This window comes from Gymnodraco acuticeps, unplaced genomic scaffold (assembly GCF_902827175.1).
Source record: "Gymnodraco acuticeps unplaced genomic scaffold, fGymAcu1.1, whole genome shotgun sequence".
Taxonomy (NCBI): domain Eukaryota; kingdom Metazoa; phylum Chordata; class Actinopteri; order Perciformes; family Bathydraconidae; genus Gymnodraco; species Gymnodraco acuticeps.
Genome location: NW_022990693.1, coordinates 1,939,949 through 1,964,222, shown reverse-complemented (window position 1 = coordinate 1,964,222; position 24,274 = coordinate 1,939,949). Strand labels below are relative to the sequence as shown.

The 24,274-nt window shown below is 40.2% G+C and overlaps 1 protein-coding gene and 1 long non-coding RNA gene across 3 annotated transcripts in view; one reads left to right on the top strand and one right to left on the bottom strand.

The window, feature by feature from the left end:
- tyw1 (tRNA-yW synthesizing protein 1 homolog (S. cerevisiae)) overlaps positions 1-24,274 on the top strand; it is a 225,991-nt gene that overhangs the window by 28,739 nt on the left and 172,978 nt on the right. Inside the window, 2 exon segments of the mRNA XM_034230575.1 lie at positions 23,257-23,382; positions 24,054-24,155. Coding sequence (XP_034086466.1) covers positions 23,257-23,382; positions 24,054-24,155 — 228 coding nt within the window.
- Positions 2,007-4,140, bottom strand: LOC117555645. 2 transcript variants are annotated; one of them, XR_004570426.1, is made up of 3 exons: positions 3,764-4,140; positions 3,323-3,403; positions 2,007-2,058 (listed from the first exon to the last, which is right to left on the bottom strand). It is a non-coding gene; the product is annotated as an uncharacterized LOC117555645 (long non-coding RNA). The 2 variants fall into 2 exon arrangements; XR_004570425.1 differs by having other exon boundaries at positions 2,009-2,058; positions 3,760-4,140.

Below are 24,274 nucleotides of genomic sequence, written 5' to 3'. Positions count from 1 at the left end.
GGACCCCATACAGATGATTGTTAAAATATTAAAAAAATTGCAGATCCACAAGCTCACAACGAGTCTCATTGGGACGCAATGCAAGCATGTAGATCTGCTATTTTCAAAGAACCGGTGTGTGTTACATAGTAAGAAATAGCTTACCTGGTGTCATGTCATCAAACACCAAGGGCAGTTTTCCCTCTCTCTGGGCATATGTAAGGATTTGGTCACTCATAGTAGCCCAGTTCTGAAACAGTTTTCCCACTGCCTCTGGATGAAGCTGCTGGAAGTCTTGTGATATCTGATACATTTTGAAAAACATGAAAAACAATAGAACAGTGTTTAAAGAAATGATATGGGCTTGTAGTACCTGTTAGGAAAAGGGTTAGGGGACAATTTGACAGCCAGTGTCACTTCAACAGGTAAATTATTAAATTATTACAAAGTATATACTGTAGGGTCTAAGTGGTTAAACATAAACTTGTAGTGCATTGCAGAGTATCAATCAAATTGTCACGATCTGTCTGTGTTGTGTTTTGTCTTGTCTAGATCTGTTTTTGGTTTCCTGTTTTATTTTGAAAAGTGTTCACCCCCCCCCCCCCTGTCTTGTCTGTTGCTTCCTGTCTCTGTGTTCCCTCCTGCCTGATAACCCAATTGTGTTCACCTTGTGCCTCTGTGTTTTCTCCTCCCTCCTCACCTGTGTCTTTTCTTCCTTCCTGTGTTTTCCCTCCTGTGTCTGATTGTATTCACCTATTGCCTTTGTGTTTCTGTATTCCCTCCCTGTGTCTTGCCCTGTGATTACCCCTCTTTGTATTTAGTCAATCAATCAATCAATCAATCAATGAATGTTTATTTATATAGCCCAATATCACAAATGTTACATTTGTCTCAGTGGACTTCACAGTTTGTACAAAATATCAGTATGACAATACAATTTAGTCTCGTCTTCCCCTGTGCTCCTTGTCGGTTCATTGTCTTTCCTGTCACCCTCCATGTTTGTCACTGTCGTTTTTGGCTGGATGCTACCTTGTGCTACCTGTTTATGGATTCATGGTTTTGTTTTGTTTTTTCATTGTCAACAACTTTTTGTAATTAAAGCTCGCCTTTTGTTACACTTTGAAACCCGCTTTTCCTCAATCTGCATTTGGGTCCTGCCTTACTTCAAATCCTAACACAAATAGAGTATCATTCAAATAGACAAAACCGCAATAGCAAAATAATTTCTTACCATGCCAGGATTGTCTAAAAGCCTAGGGAACTCAGTCAAGATTTCCGGGAGGCTTTTAGATCCATTGCTGCGAATCCACTTGCCTCTATGTAGAGCTGTTTGATTCATGTAGTCCTCAACTTGGGACACTGGATACCTATTGACCTTCATCCATTCATCCATTTCTAGAAGTTTTTCAGGAGGCACATCATATTCTGTTGAATGATAAGTACAGAGGTCCTCAGATTCATTATAGCTGATTTCAAACATTTGGGGTTCTGGCCTACTTGGGAGAGTGTGTGAAAAGTCACCAATCGGTCCAGCGGTGCCTGAGACTAGCTTTTAGAAGATGGATGGACAGAAGAGTCATGGGACCTAAAATATAATCCCTTGCATTTGTCTATTCTAGCCTGGCGGGGATAATTAATATTGGTTATTAGTATTACCTGGTGTACTAGGGACGGTCTGTTCCTTCTGTTGTTCTTGGTGGCGTGGTCGTTTCAGCATTCTCATGCGCTTCCTGACGTTCCTCAAGCACTCCTCCAGGAAACCTGTAGCAGGTTTGTGATTTCGGCCAGGTGTGTACCAAGCTCCCTGTAAAAGAGAAAATTAGATTCAGATTAAATTGGCCTGGCGTAAACCATGAAGATGGTTACATGGGATTTTAAGGAGCAATCCAAAAATGTGCGTGTGACTGTGCACTAGGAAAAACGTTTGAGCACATTTCTTTTAGGTGTGTGTGTGTATGGAGTGTTCTCCTTTATGTGTTGATTGATTAACTTACATAGCCACTGCCTGTACCATCCAAAAGGCCAGAGAATTCATACACCAATGCCACGGCAAGGGCTTTCTTTGTGTCTGTGGATGGCCTGTTAAAATAGACAGTAGAAGTTTGTCAAAGAACGATGAGATGAGACAGTAATCATTGTTACAAATATATGACGATTCAAATCCATGAATTAAACACTGAATTGTGATGCGCTTTTAAAGTGCATTTGAGTTCTGCTGTTCACCGCATGCACTCCTTGGTTGTTGTTGAAGGTGTGTGATAGCCAGTGTTGGACAGCAACATCGTACATTTACTTTACTGACATTTCTTATCTCATCTGTTTGAAAGTGTATGTTCACAGAATAATTCATATGCGGCTCACTCATTTATGACTTAACATCTCTGTCTCCTATTGATCTGAGTATATTATAAAGAATAGCAGTTAATTGTAGCATTATAGCACAGGCCTTTGTCAGATGGTATATTACGCTGTTTTTTTCCTGCTTCGAATAGTTCTCTCTTTTTTCACCATACCTGTGTTCGCATCCCTGTAACCAATGAGCACCTACGTGTGAGAATGGCCCTGACTCCATGTCAGCCCAGATTTACAAACTCCTGGCAGGACAAGCTCCAGCTCAATTCTCTCACTGAATTTAAACAAAGTGAGTGAGGGACTGCAATATAAGAGGGAAAGAAAAAGAAACTTTAAAACTGTTCAATTGCTATGATGTGTAAAGACTGATATTGTTCTATAATCGGCTGAAACTGTTAAGTCATGATGTGAAACGGTTAACAAAGAAAAAGAGAAACTCAAGCTGCTGCTACACTTTATTTTATTTATCTAAAATTAAGCACTTTAAGATGCACATATTTTCAAAAGCTATTTTATTTATTAGAGGAAACTGAGTTATTTAGTTTGTTAAAGTTTCACCTATTCTGTTTACACTTCTGTCATCACATTATTTAATACCATTTGTTAAAACACTGTTGTTTCTTTTGATGTGAAATATTATTTATTTAATTTAAATTAAAAGCAATGTTAATTTTGTTCAAAATGTGTTTAGTTAATTTAATAATATATGTATTTTTGAATCAAGTATTCATCTTTATTGTCTTCATTGTTAGTTTCCACATGCCTAAAACAGCCTCAAGCTAAATCTAAAAGTTGATGGCTAAATAAGAGCGTTTGAGAAATTGTGCAAGGTACAGTAATAGTCTGAATAGTCGATTAATCGTTTCATTAATCGATAGATTAATCGATTATCAAATTAGTTGTTTGTTGCAGCGCTACCTTGCTCTTTTTAATATATAACAAAATATTTAATAGTAACATCTCAACATTGTCTCAATAAAAATTAACTTACCTTTAAATGTGTCAATCAAGTTCTCAAGCTGCCATGCAGTCAACGTCTCTGTGACAAACGTGTCCATGGTGAAACCCTCTACTAGAATAAAATCAGATTAAGTACATTAGAATTTCACAAAACTGTGCAATGTTTTAACATTTATTGTAAGGTACCAAGCTACTAATGTACAGTGACTACAGGGGGTCTGCCAAATCTCTCCATGAAGACATTTTAATCATTCACGAATTATTATTATTTGCCCCTGACACGACCTAGCTGGTTGGTGTGCTATGCTAAGCTAAGCTAACCGATGGTAACACGTCCATGGCAGGGAACTAAAATGTTACATTATGTGGTTCGGTGACTCCGGTCACTCACTCCTAAAAATAACTTCAATAGTTGCTAACTTTAATGATTAATGTAATTAATAAATAACTCTAGTAACCTAAACTTACCTACATCAATGAGCTTCTTTGTCGTCTGTCTGTCCGTATGTGTGAAAGCCCGCGCCCGAGCTTCATGCTGGGAAAGAGAGTTGTGACGTAAAAGCCATCTGATTTATACTGCCTTATTGTACATCTAATACTTTTGCACACAAATCCAAAGCTATAGTTCAGACCCATTTATAACTACTAGTAGAACACACGTCTTTGTAAAATAATAATTCATCGCATCACAACGTAAATTCAAGGCTCTTTCACTCATTGACAGAAATGTAAAACATTTGTAGCCGACGTTAACTGCTAATGTTATACTTTGCACAGTCTGTTAAATGCCTACAGATCCCTATTGAACTGTTATCACAACTCATTAAAAAAATATAGGTTACAGAATTGTATAATTATAGGTAAAATATAGGTTACATACCTTGTGTTTTGAAAAAGATGATTCCAGAATGATTCAGAAGTGGGAAAATGAATAAAGCAACCTCTGGGTTAAAAATAACCCAGGCGGGTGTTCAACTGCAATTGAAGCCCTAATAACCCCTTTGACCCAGCATGAACAACCCACCAGTGTGTTTACAGTACCCAAATAACCCATAATTATGACCCAGCCAAATCAACCCAGCAATGTGTTTATAGAAATAACCCAGCATTTTTAAGAGTGTAGGTAAAGAGAAGTGGTGCTGCTATAATTACATTACTTGGCCTTGTGTATTGCAGTGAATCCCCTCGACTCGTCTTGTAGTATAACCCTGAAAATGGAGGAAAACAAAGCAGATACAAAAAAAAGTATGCATAAACTAACAGTAAAAATATATATCAGCCTCCCGGTGCAATGCAAATATAACTGTACTGACGAAATTCCCTAGTATGACATGTTTTATTCCATGGGTCTTCAACAGGGAGTCCAGGACCCCTAGGACATACATTTTACCCAAATATCCTATATGATGCTTTAGCTTGACTGTATCAGACCAACTTTGATGTAATTTCTGTAGGATGGTAGAGATTAATTTCGGATTTCGTTAGCTAGCAGTATGAGCGGTATGCTACTGCATATGAGCTATTGGAATAGCTATGAGGCCATTTTAACTGGGTAACTCATTAAGTGTATAACGTTTGACAACATTCAAACCAAGATACAAAGCACACATATTTCTGTTATAACAACACATTATTTTAATGAAATGGCAGAATAACAGTAGAATCTGTGTATGCTTAGTTATTTGGTTATTCCGTTTCAAAACCGAAAAAAATAAATGCACAATTTCACCCGAATATCCTAAATAATGCTTTAGTTTGACTGTATCGGAGCAAATTTGATGTAATTTCTGTAGGATGGTAGAGATTAATGTCAGATTTCATTAGCTAGCGTATCTGCTACGTTAGCTAGGTGCTAGTCCGGGCAAGAAAATATCAACTGCTTCATGCGATGAACAACGTTAAATTAGTTTATTATATATGTTATTATAAGTAATTAGTTCCCTCTTTTGCGCTCTGGGTAGCCTCCTTTATATTAAAAAAACATATGGGTGTAACTGATGTAAAAATATAGAGTAGGTATGCGCAACGGTCATGTTACATTTCTTACCGATTTGTGATTCCTGTCACTCCAGGGTCCCTTCAGGCGGGGAAAATAAATGGCGGCTTGGCGGTAACTGAAGCCTGCCTTCCTCCACACCCTGAGCTGTAAGCTCTTTCACTAGACCTTCAAGATTTAGTGCAACGTGCAACAGTCACGTTTTGACGTTAGCCACCGGTTTAAACAATGTAAATTCATTGTAGGGAATTTCAACGTTGAAAAACCGGCATCTATATTAAATTGATTCAACAAAAACATTTAAAATGTTGAAATGGTATCTGTAATAACCATAGACTGTATATATAAATGGACGTAGGGTCCGTGACGTCACCCATAGGATTCTGCAGAGTTGGCGAGAAGCCCTTATAGGCCATAAGGTGAACCCTGTTATCGTTTCATCCCGCTCCACAGAAGTGGAACTACACAATCTTTAGTTCATAAAAAAGAACGAGTCATGCTTATCCACCAAAAAAAAGTTTGTCGCAAAAATTCCTGTCAATTCTTCTAGGCACGTAATTATTGGCTGAACTAGTCCCTTCAAAGCGTAATAATATCTTGGTCAAAAGTAGTGCCACGGTCCGTCACGTGATCGTGCTACACCAATTGGGTAGCTGCATATACCGGTATCAACAAACAGATTTTGAAAAAATGGCAACCGCCATGGTTTCATCGAGTAGCGGGGACAAGGAAAACGCACCAGAAAGTCTCAAAAAGTCAAAATTATCAACACACAAACATTGTTACATGCATATTACGTCTGTGAAGCACGAAAAGGTTGATTATTTTACCAATACAAGATGGAATACGTACAGGACAAGCTTACAACGGTGGCATTGATTTTGAAGTTACAAATACAATATTATCATATTACAATAATTATAATATATATATATTATATATATATATATATTATATATATCTATAATAATAATCTATATATCTATAATAATAATCTATAATAATGTAATTCATCAAATTATTATATGATGAATGAGTAAATAAATGAATCAATGGTCATTGGTATAAGTACTGCATTTTATTGATCTAAATTACTTAACGTAACAAGTTAACCTTTTTCTTGGACGCAGCTATGTATGAAATCAAGTCATGTTTATTTTAAGAGTGCATTTAACGTGTACAGGGTAACAATAAAAACAGACAGACAGACAAAAAGTCCTCAGTCTAATGGAATAATCCACGAGCTCAGCCAATGAACCTAGCGATGCGAACATGGTAGTCCAGGAATGTTGTTGTAGCTGGAGTTGGCTGATAAACGCTGCTAGCCAATGTTGATTCGATGGTCAACTCTGTTCCCAGATAGTAAAACCTCTCACAAATACCGCGTATATAACGCAAATATCTCGAACTTAGTGATGTATTAAGACATATGACAAAACATGACATAAAACAAGCATACAGCACTGTTTAGAATCCATTTGGTCTGGTTTAGCGTAACCATGGAGGCGGCCATCTTTCACTTCTGTTGACAATATGCAGCTACCCAATTGGTGTAGCACGATCACGTGACGAACCGTGGCACTACTTTTGACCAAGATATTATTACGCTTTGAAGGGACTAGTTCAGCCAATAATTACGTGCCTAGAAGAATTGACAGGAATTTTAGCGACACACTTTTCTTTGGTGGGTAAGCATGACTCGTTCTTTTTTATGAACTAAAGATGATGTAGTTCCACTTCTGTGGAGCGGGATTTCTTTTCTAAAGGACTTTTCGAGGTTCACCTTGCGGCCTATTAGTAGACGGAGTCGGCCACTAATGGCTCGACAGTGACGTCAGAGTTCAACTCCCGCCTGCTCCAAATAAGGGAAGTTCCAGAGCTAGCTGAAGCTACCAAGCTAAGCTAACATGCTCCCCGTCTGCACACTGCCGTGGCATTTTACGTTTCTAAGGTAAGCGGACATGAAACTATTCAACAAAACTATAAATAATAATCTAAGTTATTGAGTTTTTAGCATAATACTTCAGAATCTTAAAATCCCTTAATGTTTGTATGCAATTGTGCTAAATTCAACACTGGAATCAAGCAAATATTAATATGTTTGCATGACATTAGTTATTTGTATTTTGATATCATACGATATATACGTTTAATACATTTAAGTCAAGCTAAGGTACATGTGATGGTAGCTAGTTAGTGCTCTTACCTGTGAGGCCTCCTCCAAACAGCATAATAACCAGACTGTATCATTAAAACTAAGTACCAGTTCTAGACAAACAATTCAAAAGACAAAATGTATTTAAAGACCAATCTTTATTTGAATGTGCCTCTTAACCTGATATATTAGTTATACAGTAATAGTATTGACAATCTAAAAAAACTGAGCAACTCAACAGTCAACTTTATGTTTCTTATTGTCTAAAGCATTTATTATTTTCATTTTTCCCCTCTCATATTCAGTGAGGACGGATTGAGACAGCGTGGTGTGGCTGCAGAGACTTCAGGGAGAAACCTCCGTGTGATGGACGTCCTGTCTGTTGGTTTGGAGAGGACTGAGGGTCTTTCCTCAGCGAGGAGGACCAGGCCTGATGGAGGAGCCCATGCTGGGCATAGCTGATACCAACTGCACAGGCCTAGTCTGTCACTTTATTTGACTAAATGTGTTTACTTATACATTTAATAGGTTTACACCTTCTGTCCATATGTGCTTTTTATTCAAAACATTTGATGAACTTTTGGTTCACATTTCAATAAATTGTATTTGAATTTGCACTCCTTTTGTCCATTATTCTGACTGAAGATTGGCCCCATTTATTTGTGACGTTGCAAACTCTGCGGTACAAGGCACAAGTGATGTGAAGCTCATAAAGCGAGGCAAATAGAAATAATCAGCTGATGGAGTGTAGATGTGGAAATAGCTGCATTCGATCAGCTGACTGTTTTCACAATAAAAGTAGTTTCTTAGTGAATGCCCTGTACTGGTCTTAAAATCTCATAACATCAGCTTTTAATGTTCCTCTTGGATGTTCTTCTTGACCCTCAGAGAAGGAGAAAATGTCGTGTCTTTCAGGCATGTCCTTTCCTAACAAAAATTACAGGAAACATAAAACATATTATTGCAGAACAAGTGTGTTATTTATGAAAGCGGTGTGTTTGTGTGTTTAGGGGCTGTAGATATAATTTTGTAATTGTAATGTGTTTTTTTTATATTTCAACAGTGAGCTACAAAGACAATCAGATTATGAATGAACAGTATGAAGCTCATCAACATTGAAATATATGTTATTATCAAAATAATATTTAACTGTTATCAAAACGTAGTGCAACTGTAGAAGCTTGCTCTGTTGTCTCACTGAAAGAATCACTTTTACCACGTTTTTTACAGACAATATTGAGAGATAAATAGTAGCAGTTCTCACTGTGTTAAATATTTTTGCCTTCAATACATTAAATTAGAAAGCTGACAAAATCATAGTGCTTGTTAACATCTAAATGTAACTTTTTGCATGGAAAAAATCCTCAACTTAACTGATGTGTTGGTGATCTAGTATTTAGTATTGTTTAATGGAATGTATATCAGTGTATTCAAGTCAATACTTCATTTATTTAAACCAATATCTTTCTTGATTCTTTGTACAGTATGAAAAAAAGAGTCTTTGTACCTGTGCTGAAGTTTACTGCTGTGAGGAGTCCAGTTATGTCTCTCACTCTCTGGTCCAGCCTGTCTGCATCACCTGGACACCTTAAACCAGGGCTATTCAATTACACATTCAGTTGGGCCAGTTTTTATAACTACACAATTCAGCTGGGCCAGACATTCAGCGGCCTGTAAAAAGCGGGTAATGACACATTTTAAACCAACACATATTACTGCAATTTTTATTCATTGTTCATCTAACAAAGGTACGTCAAAAAGTGCATAAAAACAAACAAATTAGCATTAATTTAACAGAATCTGAAAAAAGTGCCCAGTTGTAGCATTACATTTGTTTACTTTAGAAGTCAAATATTCAGGTTTTTTTTTTTTTTTAACCAGGCACATCACAAAGTGCATTTAACTGAATACAATAATAGCAGTCTTAATAAATGTCCTCACATACAAAATAAAATTGGATACATATGACACATGCACATCAAAAGTGCATTAACAAACAGTTAAAGAGCTCCAATGTAACAAAAAGAGGTAGTACTATAATGTTTTCACTTTTCAAGTAATAACAAAAAAATCATACGTTTTGGTCACATTTGACCCAGACACATTACAAAGTTCATTTAAATGAATACAAAAATAACTGTCAAACCCTGCACAAACCCATAACAAGGGATAAGGGTAAATAACATGAATGAGTACTACACGTCTACTATAGTAAACTAGGTGCTTACTATCACTTCATTTGTGATTTGTCATCGCTGACTTTTTTTATTTATTAACAAGAGCAGTGATTTTTGGCTCATAGGATGTCAATGCAATCCTAAGACATTGGTGAAGAGTGCTGTCAGTCAGGGAGCAGCGAGTGCTACTTTTTATTGAGTTCATTGAGTATTTATTGTGTGAAAAGCTTGATTCACATTTGTATGTTGATCCAAACATACTGAGCACACAGATCGCTACTTTCTGAATGAAGGGAACTGCTGTTTTTTGACATCACTCCAAAACTTCGTTGGCCCGTTAGTGCGCTACTCTTGTGCCATGGTTACGGATGAATGCATGTCAATAAGTTCCAGTGTAAATTTCCCCTCGTCCATGCAGGGGACCACTTCCTTTGCTCTGGTTGATACGTCCCCCTCTATTGCAACAGTGAAGGGGTCTCTGGCAAAGCCCATCACCTCTGTGGGCAGAGCAAGTCCATCCAATCGACCGGCAAAAGTTCTCTCAACCTCGCAATGAAATCTCTCATCACATCCGTGATTTGTGCCGGGGATGTGATGTGTTTGTGGAGCGTCGGAATATGCAGCATCCAACCCGTACTCAAGTCGGTCGCGAAAAGGTCCAGCTTGACCTGGAATGCGCGCATCTGCTCCACAAGATCAATGACCGATGTGTCTCTGTTTACGCTTCAGAGTTGAGAGAGACATGTTTTAGAGTTGTTATCATAGGACCACCGTTACTAGCACCACTAGATGCACTTTCAAAAAACGTGCTGCGTTGTGGTTTAGTGGTTTCTATGCAACGCGGAGTGTTGCATTCATGGTCTGTACTAGTGTAGGAATTTGGCTACGGGAGGCTGGGCCACTCGGGAGTTGGTTCTGGGCCGCATCTGGCCCGCGGTCCGCCATTTGAATAGGCCTGCCTTAAACAAACAGATATATATGTAAAGTACCATGTGTACAAACAATATAACTGATTCTCTTCTGTTGAACATGTTGGATTGTGTATTGTCCGAGTCAGGGTCCTTTTTATTTTACTGTAACTTTGGAAGTTGTGTTACCAATGCTTACTGTTTATTTGATACCCATTTGGTAATGCAATTAATAAAAACAACAAGGTTTGGGTTCGTTCTTCAGATGACTGTGACGTTAACGTGTAAGCTCAATAATGAACTCCAGCTCAACCAACCATATTGTAATATCTAAGTAATCATCTTGAAATATGACATTAATAATTGTAATATACACACATCTTATTGTGAGGTTGATTTCACATACACTACTTCGACGTTAGCTTGTCTACATACTTGAGCATAGCCAATTTAAATTAACCTTAGCGATGCATACAGTTCCTACCTACATGGGCTAATAAAATATCTCTACGTTACAAGGATGACCTTATTTTATCAACCTCAAACAGAAGCCGTTTGTTCAACAGTATTATCCCACTTAACGTCTATTTCGTTTTAACCTTTATATTTATACAGTCTATTTTAACTTGGAGGCTAGGATTAGCATCGTTAGCACCGATGTAGCTACCACTCGCTACACGCTAACCCAGTGGTTCTCAAAGTGGGGGGCGCGCCCCCCCAGGGGGGCGCAGAGGCATGACAGGGGGGGCGCGAGAGACCAGGAGGAAAAATGGTTATTAAAAAAAAAAGATAAAAAAAAAAAAATCATATTTCGAAAAATTATTGAATCGAAAATAATATGATACAGTACTATTACGTCTGTGTCTCTGTGTTTCATTAAAGCTCGGCTCTGTGTGTGTGTGGAACGAGCCATTTTGTGTGTGTGCGCGAGCGAGAGAGAGAGAGAGATAGCGCACCGGTACCGGAGATCGTTGATGTTAGCTTCTGGTGCTAGCGAGCTACGCTAACAACAAAGTGGAGGAGAGTCCTCTCCTGTCAGACTGAGAGACTCAGTGAGCTAAAGGACTCTCTGTGTTATCTCAGTGGGTCTCAAACGTTTTGGTCACCATTAATGTAAACAATTATTTCCGAGGCACACGTTTATATGATCATTATAGTTATAAAAAAATAAGAGAATAAATTAAAAACAGGTATGAAATACTATATGACATTAAAAAATGTAAAAAGGGGAGTGATTTGTAAAATATCCATTAAGAAATAGTAAATCTGTTTACAGTTCTGTGTTGAGAGATGTATCCATAGATCTCTTCATTTTGCTCTCAAAGTGCACCAGATTGATGCTTTTAACTTCAATATTTAAAAATAAATCTTCCCGGGGGAGCTTGCCCCCGGACCCCCCTATGTGAGGTCCACACACCACCTATAAAAATAGCACTTGACCCCTGCTTACACCTATATGCCGTGAGCTGATTATCGAGCCTTCATTGTAACAGTCGCGGGTACATTGTGTATATGCGTGGGGAGTGTTGCAGTACAAAATTCAACTGTAGCGCCCGGTACATTAATGGGAAACCCTAAATGTTTGAGCACCCTCTATGAAACGTCAAGCTACCCCACAGTACCCCCAAAATAAATCTCTGGCGTCGCCACTGAGCCTGACTATTTGTGTTGGGGGGGCCCCACTTTTTTTTTCCTCCAAAGGGGGGGCCTGACAGAAAAAGTTTGAGAACCACTGCGCTAACCCAAGCCTTAACATTCATTACGTAGCTGATTAAAATCATTAACACATAAATAAAGCACTCGAATTTCACTTACCGCAAAACCGCATTCATGCACCGTCTGTTTTAACCGCAGAGCGAGTCACAATAGTCCGATATATAAGCATGAAGAACAAACAACCACGGCCGGCTTCAAGTTGTGTTTCCTGGATGAGCTGAGCAGGCAGAGTCCCTGTAGCTTCACGGAGCAGGTAGCCAGTGTTGCCAACTCCATAGTAAGGAAAGTAGCTATTGGCTGTCCAGAAAGTCGCCAGAAGTCGCTAAATGACGCCATCGCCTAATTTGCATATCATGTAATGGCGGGTGTAGGAGAGAGCATGGTAGAGGGGAGTACAAAAAACGTTCCCAACCCTTCAAGGATCAAAACTTGAAACCACCGGAGTTAAATCCAGACGACAGTAGATCAGAAATGTCTCTATTCTACAAGGTAAAATTACTTTGTTGCTTCCCCGTCTTAAGCAGAACATAACTTTATTATAGTGTGAAAGTGAGTGAAGAAACATTTACATTTAAATCCTGCTCAAAAGCAGGACGGCTTGGCAGTTGGCGCATGCGCAATTCATTTGCAGTCTCGACGCGGGGGAGTGTGGTTGTCTCCTCTCTGCCAGGCAACTGTCAGTCTGAGCGCCTGTGAGTACTATGGGAGGGAGGCGGGGCTCACGGCAGCACTCGTTAACTGCAGAACAATACGTGAGTCTCCAAACACCAGAAAAGTCCCTAATAACACCATTATAAATCGTTAGATTAGTCGTTAGTCGCTTTTGACACAAATAAGTAGCCGGAGGGTTTGGAAAGCCGCCAAATTTAACGAGAAAATCGCCAAGTTGGCAACACTGCAGGTAGCAGAGAGACAAGAAGCTAGCAGCAGCAGTCACTTGACAGAGCCGTCACTCAATGTGACCACGCCCTAATTTATGCAAAAACATTAAGACCTAATATAAATAAAAGGGTCGTGTTAGAAAACAATTCACTCACAGATCCATAATCATGAAGGTGGAATCTAACTATATCGATAATAAAAATGTATGGAGCCAGGGGTAGAAACATGTTTTTTTCTGCTGTAAAATTGGGCATTTTAACATGGGAGTCTATGGAAATTGCTCCTTTCTGCAGCCATCGCCTATCGGCCAATATATGAACTGCAGTGTGTGGCACTTCCGTATTGGCGTCCCGGCTATTCCCCAGAGTTTGCCCCTTGGTAATAACACATCGAATCAACATTGATTTTTCAACCTCAACCAAAAATAACCAATTGAACCAAAATCCAATGTTGAATTAATGTCTTTTGCTATCTGGGTATTTAATTTATTCTGGCTTCGTATGATTAAAAGTAACACGATCATCGACCCGACGCAGTCCCCCATTGTTGTTGTTGTTGTGAGCGCCGTTGGGGAGAAAATCAGCGACGTAAACGGTGACGTCATGACGCGGCAGCACCAGTCGGGCTCTGGGCGGTGTGAACAAAAGGGGGCTGAAAATAAAAACCGGTTCCGAACCAGAAAAGCGCTAGAACGGGAGCTGTGTTGGTGTAAAAGGGGCATTAGAGGTCTCAGATATATACAAAACATGTCTCTGAAGTGTTTGGCTGTTTTGTGATAGTAGACTCATCTCAATTGAATATTTCACCTCCTCCTTTCCCTCACTCGCGTCCCTTCCTTGCGTCTTAGCTTCGCCTCCGTAAGACGCGAGCGAGAGACACGAGGAAGAGACGCGAGGACAGAGGAGTCCTCAGGTATTAATTGGGATGTCCTCGTTCACTCCAGCGTCACCATAAACAACGCCCTTTAATTCTGGCATGCACACAGTTTTATCACCTGTCACTGGACTTCCCTCCACATAAATCCCTTCAAACCTGATAGTTTCACATTGAAATGATTTCGTCCATCTCTTCCATTCATCTCTTTTATTATAGTTTTCTATGTATTATTTTTCGGTCCTGTATTGGTTGTTCCAGGTATAACATTTCATTTAAGTTATTATAATCATAACAATAATAATAATTGATGGATTCATTTCATTATGCTATTTGAGCTTGTTTCAGATCAACTTGTTAATTAATTTGTCCTACAGAAGAGACACAAATCACAAAAATATTTATTAGTTATGCTACCCGTATTTGTATATATCCTAAATGTCTGACGTTCTGTGGACATGCATTAAAAACCACAAGCAAGAACTGTAACTAGTTATTATTTTATAATCAAAACATTATTATTGAATTTGTAAGTATATTTCACACACTTTAATGTTTTTATAGAGTATGATCTCCTCATTCGTTTAAGAGATGTAATATATTTTACTCTTAATGAAGCACCTAAAACATTTAATGACTCTGATCCTCCTCTAACGGTGTGTCCACACAGCAGCTTTGACCAAATCTTGAAAATCCTGGAGCTGGGCGTGTCTGACAGCTTGGGGATTTCGCGACCAACAACCAATCACATGAATATCACATGAATATCCCGCCCCCGACATACAAAGCAAAAAAACCCGGTTCTTCTACACTATTGTCAAATAGGAAGGGCTATGATGAACATTTATTTTTTTAACATTTTGAACATTTATGAGATTAATGTTTATGGTGCTATTTTATGCTACATTCCATGCTGGCTAATGATACTGTCTATGCTTGCTAGCAACGAAGTAAACTAGCAACGAAGTAAACTGGATATAAAATCCCCAAACAAGCGAAAACCTACCAGTTTCACCCACTGCCTCTGCCACCTCCCCCCATGCCTGGTTCCTCCGGTTTGTATCCCGGTAAGTAAATAGGGACTGGTCATAAAGAACCAGGTGATTTGCTACCGCAATAACTAAGTTCTCCTCCATTTTTGTGGAATATAGAACTGAACTGCGGGTCTGGTTCTCCCAGCTTGCACGCGGTTTGATTGGCTAGCGCTTGAACTGTCAGATTTGCATAAACGGATCTGATTGGCTGTCGCTTCCAGCTCAGCCTCAAAAGTTGAACATTGTTCAACTTTGGAATCCTGAACATCCTGGAAATCCTGGAAATCTTCGCCTCGCCCCCCCACAATGCAATTCGGCGACAAGCGAGGGAAAGTGACGTCATCCCCATTCAAAGTCAATGGGCGGAGACGCGCTGGAAGCGGTGGACAAATCGCCAAAAGCTGCTGTGTGGACGGGCCGTAACGGTATGAACAGCTGCAGTGAGCAGAGGCTGTGCAGCTGGGGGCGGAGCTCTGATGCTCGAGTAGTGAAAACACTTCCGCTAGTCTGCTCTCGTGTATCCTCCCTTTCTTCTCCTCTGGAAGCCTCCTCCCTCACCCCTCTTCGACTCCTCCGTGTGCATTTCAGCGATTGGGACGTCCTTCAACATGGCGTGTCTTGATCGATTTCCGGGTCAAGTCTCGGAGGAGGGAGAGAGAGGAGTCGAGGAGGGACATTGCGATTAACGTGACAGGGCCTGACCGTCGACCATTTTAACTGCCATTACTCAGCATTTCAACATGTTAGCTTAAAAATAGTTAGCTTGCTAGCAAGCGTTTTTAGTGAACTATTATACTGTAATATATGTTGGATTCGCTCAGGTGTGGCAGGAAACACTACCACTTTGTCAGAACCTTCCAATAAATACAGAGACTCTTATGTACAAAATATAGGACAATATTTATTATAACAACAGTTCATTGATAAGAGGAGGGGAGAGAACAAGAGAGGAAGCAAGTCCACGGGACACAAGGAACCCCCACTAGACTGTGGAGCCCACTTTATACACTTCAAACAGGGCTAGTTTAATAGCTTAAGCAAGGCACACCACACAAAGAACACGGCACGCGAACACCCTCTACCGGAGGCACACAACTCGGCAATTGTAAACACACACGGCACACACACATGCACTTAACCAAGGGCGAGAGCTCCTACTCGTGGTAGCTGCTCTCCCTCCATATACTCCTAAAATATCAGACATACAACAATATAAATATATACGTAACTCGCCAGTCGGTGAGACCCTCCCCCGGGGTCTACGCTTAGGACGCCGTCCATCAGCTTTACTGGACGACGTGAACTGAGTCACTACAGCTGGTGTCTGTGTTGCTTTGGCACCGCTGTGCGTAAGGAGGGATCGCGGCTCACACTCACTAAATCCCCGGCCTTGACTATCTATAGGAGGTAGCAGACCTCCCGCTCCTGACACTCGAACGGAGCTATCTATCCTGCGCTGGCTGTCTTCGTCGCCCACAGCTCTATCCGCTGCGAACGACACCCTCCCACCCAAAAGAGTGCAGAGTCACATGTAGCGTCCTACAACCTCGATTCACACCTCTCCGCTGTGAGTCTCTCAGCTGTGAGTCTCTCAGCTGATTAACACACCTGTTCCAAGTCCAATCAATCAGTGCCCATGCAGGCGTGCCCACATCACAATATTTTTTTTTAAAACAAAAACAATATAATCCTTTTCTGGGATATTTGAACGTGACAGCGCCTGATCCTTTAGCTTGTCCACGTAAAAAAAAAAAAAAGTGTAAAAACAAGATTAAAATCTTAAAATTCAAGGACAGAACTTACTTATTGTCAGCTCCTCCTCAGTCAGATGATCTAACTCAATGATGTAAAACTATGGAGTATTTTATGAAGCGCGACGGACTGACCAAAAACATGGGGATTGTTGTAAAACACAATTTTTTGGTCAAATGTGAGCATTATTCAATGTTTTTAATTAACTGTCGTACAAGATAACAAGTTAAATGTGTTATTAATGACGTTTTTTTTTATATATATAAAAGTTTTTAGCTAATTAAAAAATGTAAACCCCTCGCTCCAATTTGGCTGGGGACAGGCCATTTTTAAGAACTTCTATTTTTCAAAAGTGTTTTTAAATAAATTAAAAAAACACCTGAAACCCTAGTCTAGTGAATCACAGACCTATGTACAAACAACTCACAAAACACTACTATCTCATCAGTTTTAAGATATTTTATGGATTATAATTTGTATTCACTGTAACAATCCCAGGACAGATAATATAAACGTTTCTGGTACAATGTAAGTATAGCCTACCTTAGTTAACACTAGAACCGCCAACAGGGTCAATTTGACCCAGAGCTGTTTTTTATTGTATGTAACTTTTTTTCAATAACATATTAAAGTCTCCCAGTCCGCGACTTTTCCTGAAAGTGTGTTATGTAGCACCCTATGTTGTTAAACATTGTCAATATGAAGTCAGATTGAAGAAATCGGCAAAAGAATTGCCATTTATACCTATTTCCGCCAAACTGGTCATATTGACCCCACCCCTTTTCGCACTATTGATTTTGCGTGTAAACAAACATGACGTGTTGCTATAGCAACGCCTTTTGTCTACTGCAGTTCCTTATAGATTGAGAGAGAGAGAGAGATAGATAGATTGATAGCGACAGTCTGTAGTGAAGGAGCGCGCTCCCGCTCACGGGAGACTGCTCGCGCTGTGCTTTGCAGCAAACAGCTGTTTGCTTTTCACCCAACAACGACAACCGCCTCACGAAACGCTATGTTGTACCGTTAATAAACGAAACAATTTAACAAGATTGCTTGTCAAAATACCAATACGCACTAGGGGTGTAACGGTTCACAGAAGTCACGGTTCGGTTCGTACCTAGGTTTGGGGGTCACGGTTCGGTACAACAAGGAAAAGCAAAAAAAAGTCCCAAATGCATACATTTTTTTTGCTGTTATTTATTTGTAACAGTAGTGCAAGTTTTGGTATGAAAATAAGGAACTCTAACATTTGGAATCATTAACTGTATTACACAGTTAAAAACAAACCACAAACAGTAACACACACTCTCAGATGGCCATATTATTTATAATGGCTGATCTCAAACAAAAAGGTTAAATAAGTTGTACAACTAAAAAGAATCTCTTGAAAATACTAAAATAAATAATAAGAAAGTGTTTCAATCACAATCAATAAAAGGCAAAACAGAACTGTATAACATCTCCTGATGTCAAAATATAAAATAAATACAATGATAAATATAACAAAATAAAATCTGTACCTTTAGGAGCAATGTCTAACATGTGTAATTAACTTGTGAGTGTGTGAGGCCATTATGCCTAAATAAAGGTACTCAAGCTTTACTCTATTTAAGTTTTTCTTCAAAAAGATGAGTTTGTCTACGTTGTCAGTAGTGAGGGCAGATCTGTTGGTGGTAACTATGTCACCTGCCGTCGAGAAAACCCTCTCGCTGGGGACTGAGACATGATTGAGCATGTTTGACGTGTTACCACTAGCATACCGCACCGCTGTCGAACAACGCCGACACACCGTCCTCGTCCGATCCACAACTCGCACCCCATCATTGTTGTAGTCCACAGGGAACCCGAAATGTTCCCACACAGCTGATTTAAAAGAAGCAGGTGGGTCTTCTAGCTCCTGTGTGTTGTGTGAACTCGCCATAGCTAACTTTTCTTCTTCATGTATTGTGTTCGTTGTGTTTTGTTCTTGTTCTTCAATTGATATTTACGGGCGGCTGGCTTTTAGGCGCAATACCGCCCCCTGGATTATATATAGTGTAATACTGCCCTGAGTGGCAGACTTTTTTACCACTCATAAAAAAAGGCGTATTCGCCGTGTGACTGCATGTGCCGAACCGTGACGTCCGAACCGTGGCGGTACGGGACGAATACGGATACCGTTACACCCCTAATACGCACAGGACCATTTTTCTTTTTAAAGCAACACTTTTACTTTGAAAATCAATGCATTCTAATGCTGGGTCAATTTGACCCCGGCGGCGGTTTTAGGTATAACAAATCTCTGGCGGTTCGAGTGTTAACTATATTTGTTTTTGTCTTTTGGCTTATTAGCTGTAAACTCGAGGCACTGGCAGTTTAGTCATTTGTTCATCAACACTCACCTTCAAAGAAGCCAAGAAAAGCCGACATAACATTGGACAGTAAAGTGGGAGGTGCTGCTACCTGTCTGTGCGGCGCACCTACAGTGTAAGGGCACCACAGTTTCGCCTCTGAGAGTGTGTGTGTGTGAGGAGCTCCACAGATTGGTCCATTTGGGTATGGTCACGTCACTGTACCCAGGAAGGAAAAGAGAACTCTCCAACGAGGCATTCTGGGGCAGCATAGACAGGTCTTTTCTGTGTTAGAGTTTTACTCGGTACAGGGTGTACTTTGAGGGTTTGTGACTCTGCAGACCGTTTACATGCATAAAAACCTTCATAATCAGGGGTGCACATAACTTTTTTGCCCTGGTTCTCAAAGGAGCACCTGGAGATGTTGCTTGGTGCTCATCCTTAAAATGAAATAAACCGGAACTTTTGAGGGGGTCTTGACTTTATTTGCCAGACACACGGCACTAAACACACATGCATAGGTGAACACAGAACACACATGCAGAGGTGAACACAGAACACACATGCAGAGGTGAACACAGAACACACACGCAGAGGTGAACACAGAACACACACACAGAGGTGAACACAGAACACACACACAGAGGTGAACACAGAACACACATGCAGAGGTGGACACAAGACAACATTAGCACAACCAGTAATCCTACAAGCTGTCATCACTACCCTCCTGACTGTTCTCCTCACTGTCTTCCTCTCTGTCAGACATGGTAGCTGATGATGTAGGCCTACTTCTTCCTCTCTGGTTGAGTCTGTGATTAGCTGCTTGCATCCACAAGTCAACAGCTGGTTTTGGGTCGAAAGTCTCTGTTGTCATCTTAGACAAGTGGATGTAATCAAATAAGTATGTGAACATAACCAATAACCTACCATAGCCAATAACAAATTAATGTAACTTGTTTTATTTATGTTGTTCATTCATATCTTATTTTACCTAACATTTATTTATGCATTTTTTTTATCTCCAGTTTTAAAGGATATTTTTGGTTACTGTCCTATAGTATACATTGGAATGATTTCAAACCTGTTTATCCCATTAGGAGCAAACACAAAAGTGGTGGCTTAAAGCCCACCTCTGCTCCGTGCCGTCCTTTAGATGAGCCTGGTCAGATTTAATAAAAGAAGGAGTTCAAAACACCGGCATAAAAGTTATAACAATAATCTGATTTTAATACAGTAAAAAACACAATACGAAATACAGAGTGCCCTGAAACAGAGCACTCCGGGCTCCCCGCTCTACTGCCGTGCGATACAGATATCGGGACCAGCCAGTCAGAAACAGGGAGCATTTTGCATGAAGAAACAATATGGACATATTTGGGGTGGAGAGCCACTTCTTATCTTCCACCGGACCCAACTCCTTTAATTTCCCAGGGAAGGTTTCACACAAACTATTCTTTCCTAAACAATCAAACATTGCACACAGATATATTGGTATCAAACATTGTACACAGATATATTGGTGCTTGGGATTATATTGGCCCCAGCAAGAACCTTGAAAAAGAACGTGTGTGTGTGTGTGTGTGTGTGTGTGTGTGGTGTGTGTGTGTGTGTGGTGTGTGTGTGTGTGTGTGTGTGTGTGTGTGTGTGTGTGTGTGTGTGTGATGTGTGTGTGTGTGTGTGTGTGTGTGTGTGTGTTGTGTGTGGTGTGTGTGTGTGTGTGTGTGTGTGTGTGTGTGTGTGTGTGTGTGTGTGTGTGTGTGTGTGTGTGTGGCTGGCTGATATCTGGGTCAAGGAGTTTATGTGTGTGTGCTAGTGATATCTGCCTTATGGAGTGTAGGTAAGAAGGTTTATATATAGGATTACTTTAAAACAGTCCCAAATAATACATGTTCACTTCAATACAGTTCAAGATAATACCTGTTTACTTTAATACAGTTTAGAATGGAGAAATCTGATACAAATCCCTCAAGCCTACGCTCAGGGCTCCGGGGCCCTCAGCTGTTGAAATATTACAAAATTGCTTCATCATCACAGGTCAACTTCTTCAGTATTCCATTCTGGAATTACATCTCTCACAGCAGCCCCTTGGCCACTGATTCTGCATCTGTGTTACCTGTTATAACTCAATCAACATCCATCAAACAGTATCTTATCCCCAGATATGGAGCAGGTTAATTCTAAAACTGTCAATCAATGGTCAGATTGAAAAATGTAGATTGTGAAGTTTACATTAAAGCAAACCGATATTGTTCTAAACTGTATTAAAGTAAACGGGTATTATCTTGAACTGTATTGAAGTGAACATGTATTATTTGGGACTGTTTTAAAGTAATCCTATATATATATATATAAACCTTTTTACCTACACTACATAAGGCAGATATCACTAGCACACACACATAAACTCCTTGACCCAGATATTAGCAACACACACACATACGCCTCCGCTTATCAGCACACACACACACACACACACACACACACACACACACACACACACACACACACACACACACACACACACACACACACACACACACACACACACACACACACACACACACACACACACACACACACACTTCCCCTCACTAACACACACACATGTTCTTTTTCAAGGTTCTTTCTGGGTCCAATATAATCCCAAGCACCAATATATCTGTGTACAATGTTTGATACCAATATATCTGTGTACAATGTTTGATTGTTTAGGAAAGAATAGTTTGTGTGAAACCTTCCCTGGGAAATTAAAGGAGTTGGGTCCGGTGGAAGATAAGAAGTGGCTCTCCACCCCAAAATATGTCCATATATACTGTTGTTTCTTCATGCAAAATGCTCCCTGTTTCTGACTGGCTGGTCCCGATATCTGTATCGCACGGCAGTAGAGCGGGGAGCCCGGAGTGCTCTGTTTCAGGGCACTCTGTATTTCGTATTGTGTTTTTTACTGTATTAAAATCAGATTATTGTTATAACTTTTATGCCGGTGTTTTGAACTCCTTCTTTTATTAAATCTGACCAGGCTCATCTAAAGGACGGCGCGGAGCAGAGGTGGGCTTTAAGCCACCACTATTGTGTATGCTCCTACATTATAAAGGAGTGCCTTGGAAATATGTGTTTACATACATTTTGACCAAACCGTTTGAACTTAGACTAAAGTGAACTATCTAAACACTGAGAGTCCTTACCTCACTGAGCTGTAGTATCAGCCTCTCAGTCTGACTGGAGAGGACTCTCCCTCCACATTATTGTAGAAACATCTTCTTCTTATATCCGTTGGAGCAGCTAGCACCAGATTCTAATAACAACAGCGCCGGTACACCCACCCTCTCTCCCTCGCTCACTCGCATTTTGGCTGTGAGCTGCGGGCGCCAGATAAGCCAACATCCCCCATTTTCATCACTTACAGCGCCCATCATACAGGGCAAATGAAACGTGTAACCGGGGTGAAAAGGGTGTTACATTTACTTAATTATGAATATTGTTACATCAAGGCCGAAAATTAGGATGAGCACCAACGGTCAAAAATGTTTTCTTCCCTCCCAGAACTGCCAGCGCAGCGCCTCCCCAGATCTGGCGCCCTATGCGAACATCTATTACGCCAGTGCTACGGGCCGGCCCTGAGTTCATTATCATAGGTTCATATGCAACTCGCAAATATATTTCTCTCTCTCTTCTCTCTTCTCTCTTCTCTCTCTTCTCTCTCTCCCTCTCTCAATGTTGGTATGCAAATGTACCTTTTTTCAAATGACACGGTGCTCTTTTTTTGGCGCACAGTCTGCGCACCAGTTATGTGCAGCCCTGTTCATAATACACAAGGGGACGGGTAATAACTGGAAAAGCATGGCATGGGACCTTTAAGAAACTATACATACATAACAAACATACAACTAGCATATCAGAAAATGTAAAAACATAGGCTGACATATATTAAACAAGGAGTGTACAATTCCTGTCCCAGAATAAAAGTGTTCTGCATGACAACACAACAAATAAACAAGATATGTAAACAGCAGGGTAGAGTATGGTGTATAAGAATGTGTCGTGCTTATGATATTTGGATTGTCCTTGCAATAAGGAACCTCCACATGCAACACAGGTGTTTGTCTTTGCAATCATTATCCTTGTCTGTGTGCTTTTAGAAAAGCTTCTCCAAAGATGTCAGCCCCTTGGTCTCCAAAGCAGTGAAGAGAAGTGAGGGCTCTGACGCCGTGGTCCACTTGCCAGGAGTTAAGATCTTCTACGGCTCTCAAACTGGAACAGCAAAGGTACAGATACTGTTTAGTACTGTAAATAGGATTGTGCTACTGAAAATCTTCTGATAACAATAAAAATCTATATATAGCAATAATGGTAATTCCATCAATAAATTGTCTCATAGAAATAACTACGTGGTAAGGCCTATTTTTCCTATTCTCGTGTGTGAATTAAGTACAAATAAAAAAGAATTTTCGAATGTAATACATACGTTCAGTTAGAACAGTTAGCTTTACGGGTTGCCCTTCTGACAGTCTCTAGGGTAATCGAGGAATTAATCGATAAGATGTTCTGGACAATTTTGAAGAAGAGGACGAACTGAGCCGAGGGACCTTTCCATCAACTCCGCTGGATTACAGCTATCCCGCTTGTATCTCCAAAGATTAATCATGTTCTTCTTGGTTGACTGAAGAGCATCAATGTCTTTACCAATGTATGGGTCCCAGATCGAGTTGGCAAACTCTGCTTTAGAACGTACGCTGTCTCCTTAAATGTCTGTGGGCAGCGTCGTAACCCAGCTATCTGTTTACCTGTGTTACTATTTGGTGAATGTGTTAGTGAATTTAGGCTATTTGTGAATTTCTTACCCAAGATAAAGGTGGTAGGTCGCCTCTTTGCGATGGCGGCTCACATACTAAATGTCCCATTCTGAAATGACTGATTAGACTCTTCATTTGTTCAGGGTTTTGCAAAGGAGTTGTCGGAGGAAGTGAAGACTTTGGGCATACCAGCTGAGGTGATCGACATCAAAGACTACGATCCAGACGATCGACTTTCTGATGAGGTAAGGTCGCTCCAGTCAAGTGAAGGACAGAAAGACATCAGTGTGTAGAGACATAACGCCTGTAACAGGAACACATCACTCTAAGAGATTTTGTCCTCGAACAGGAACCTAAACGACTG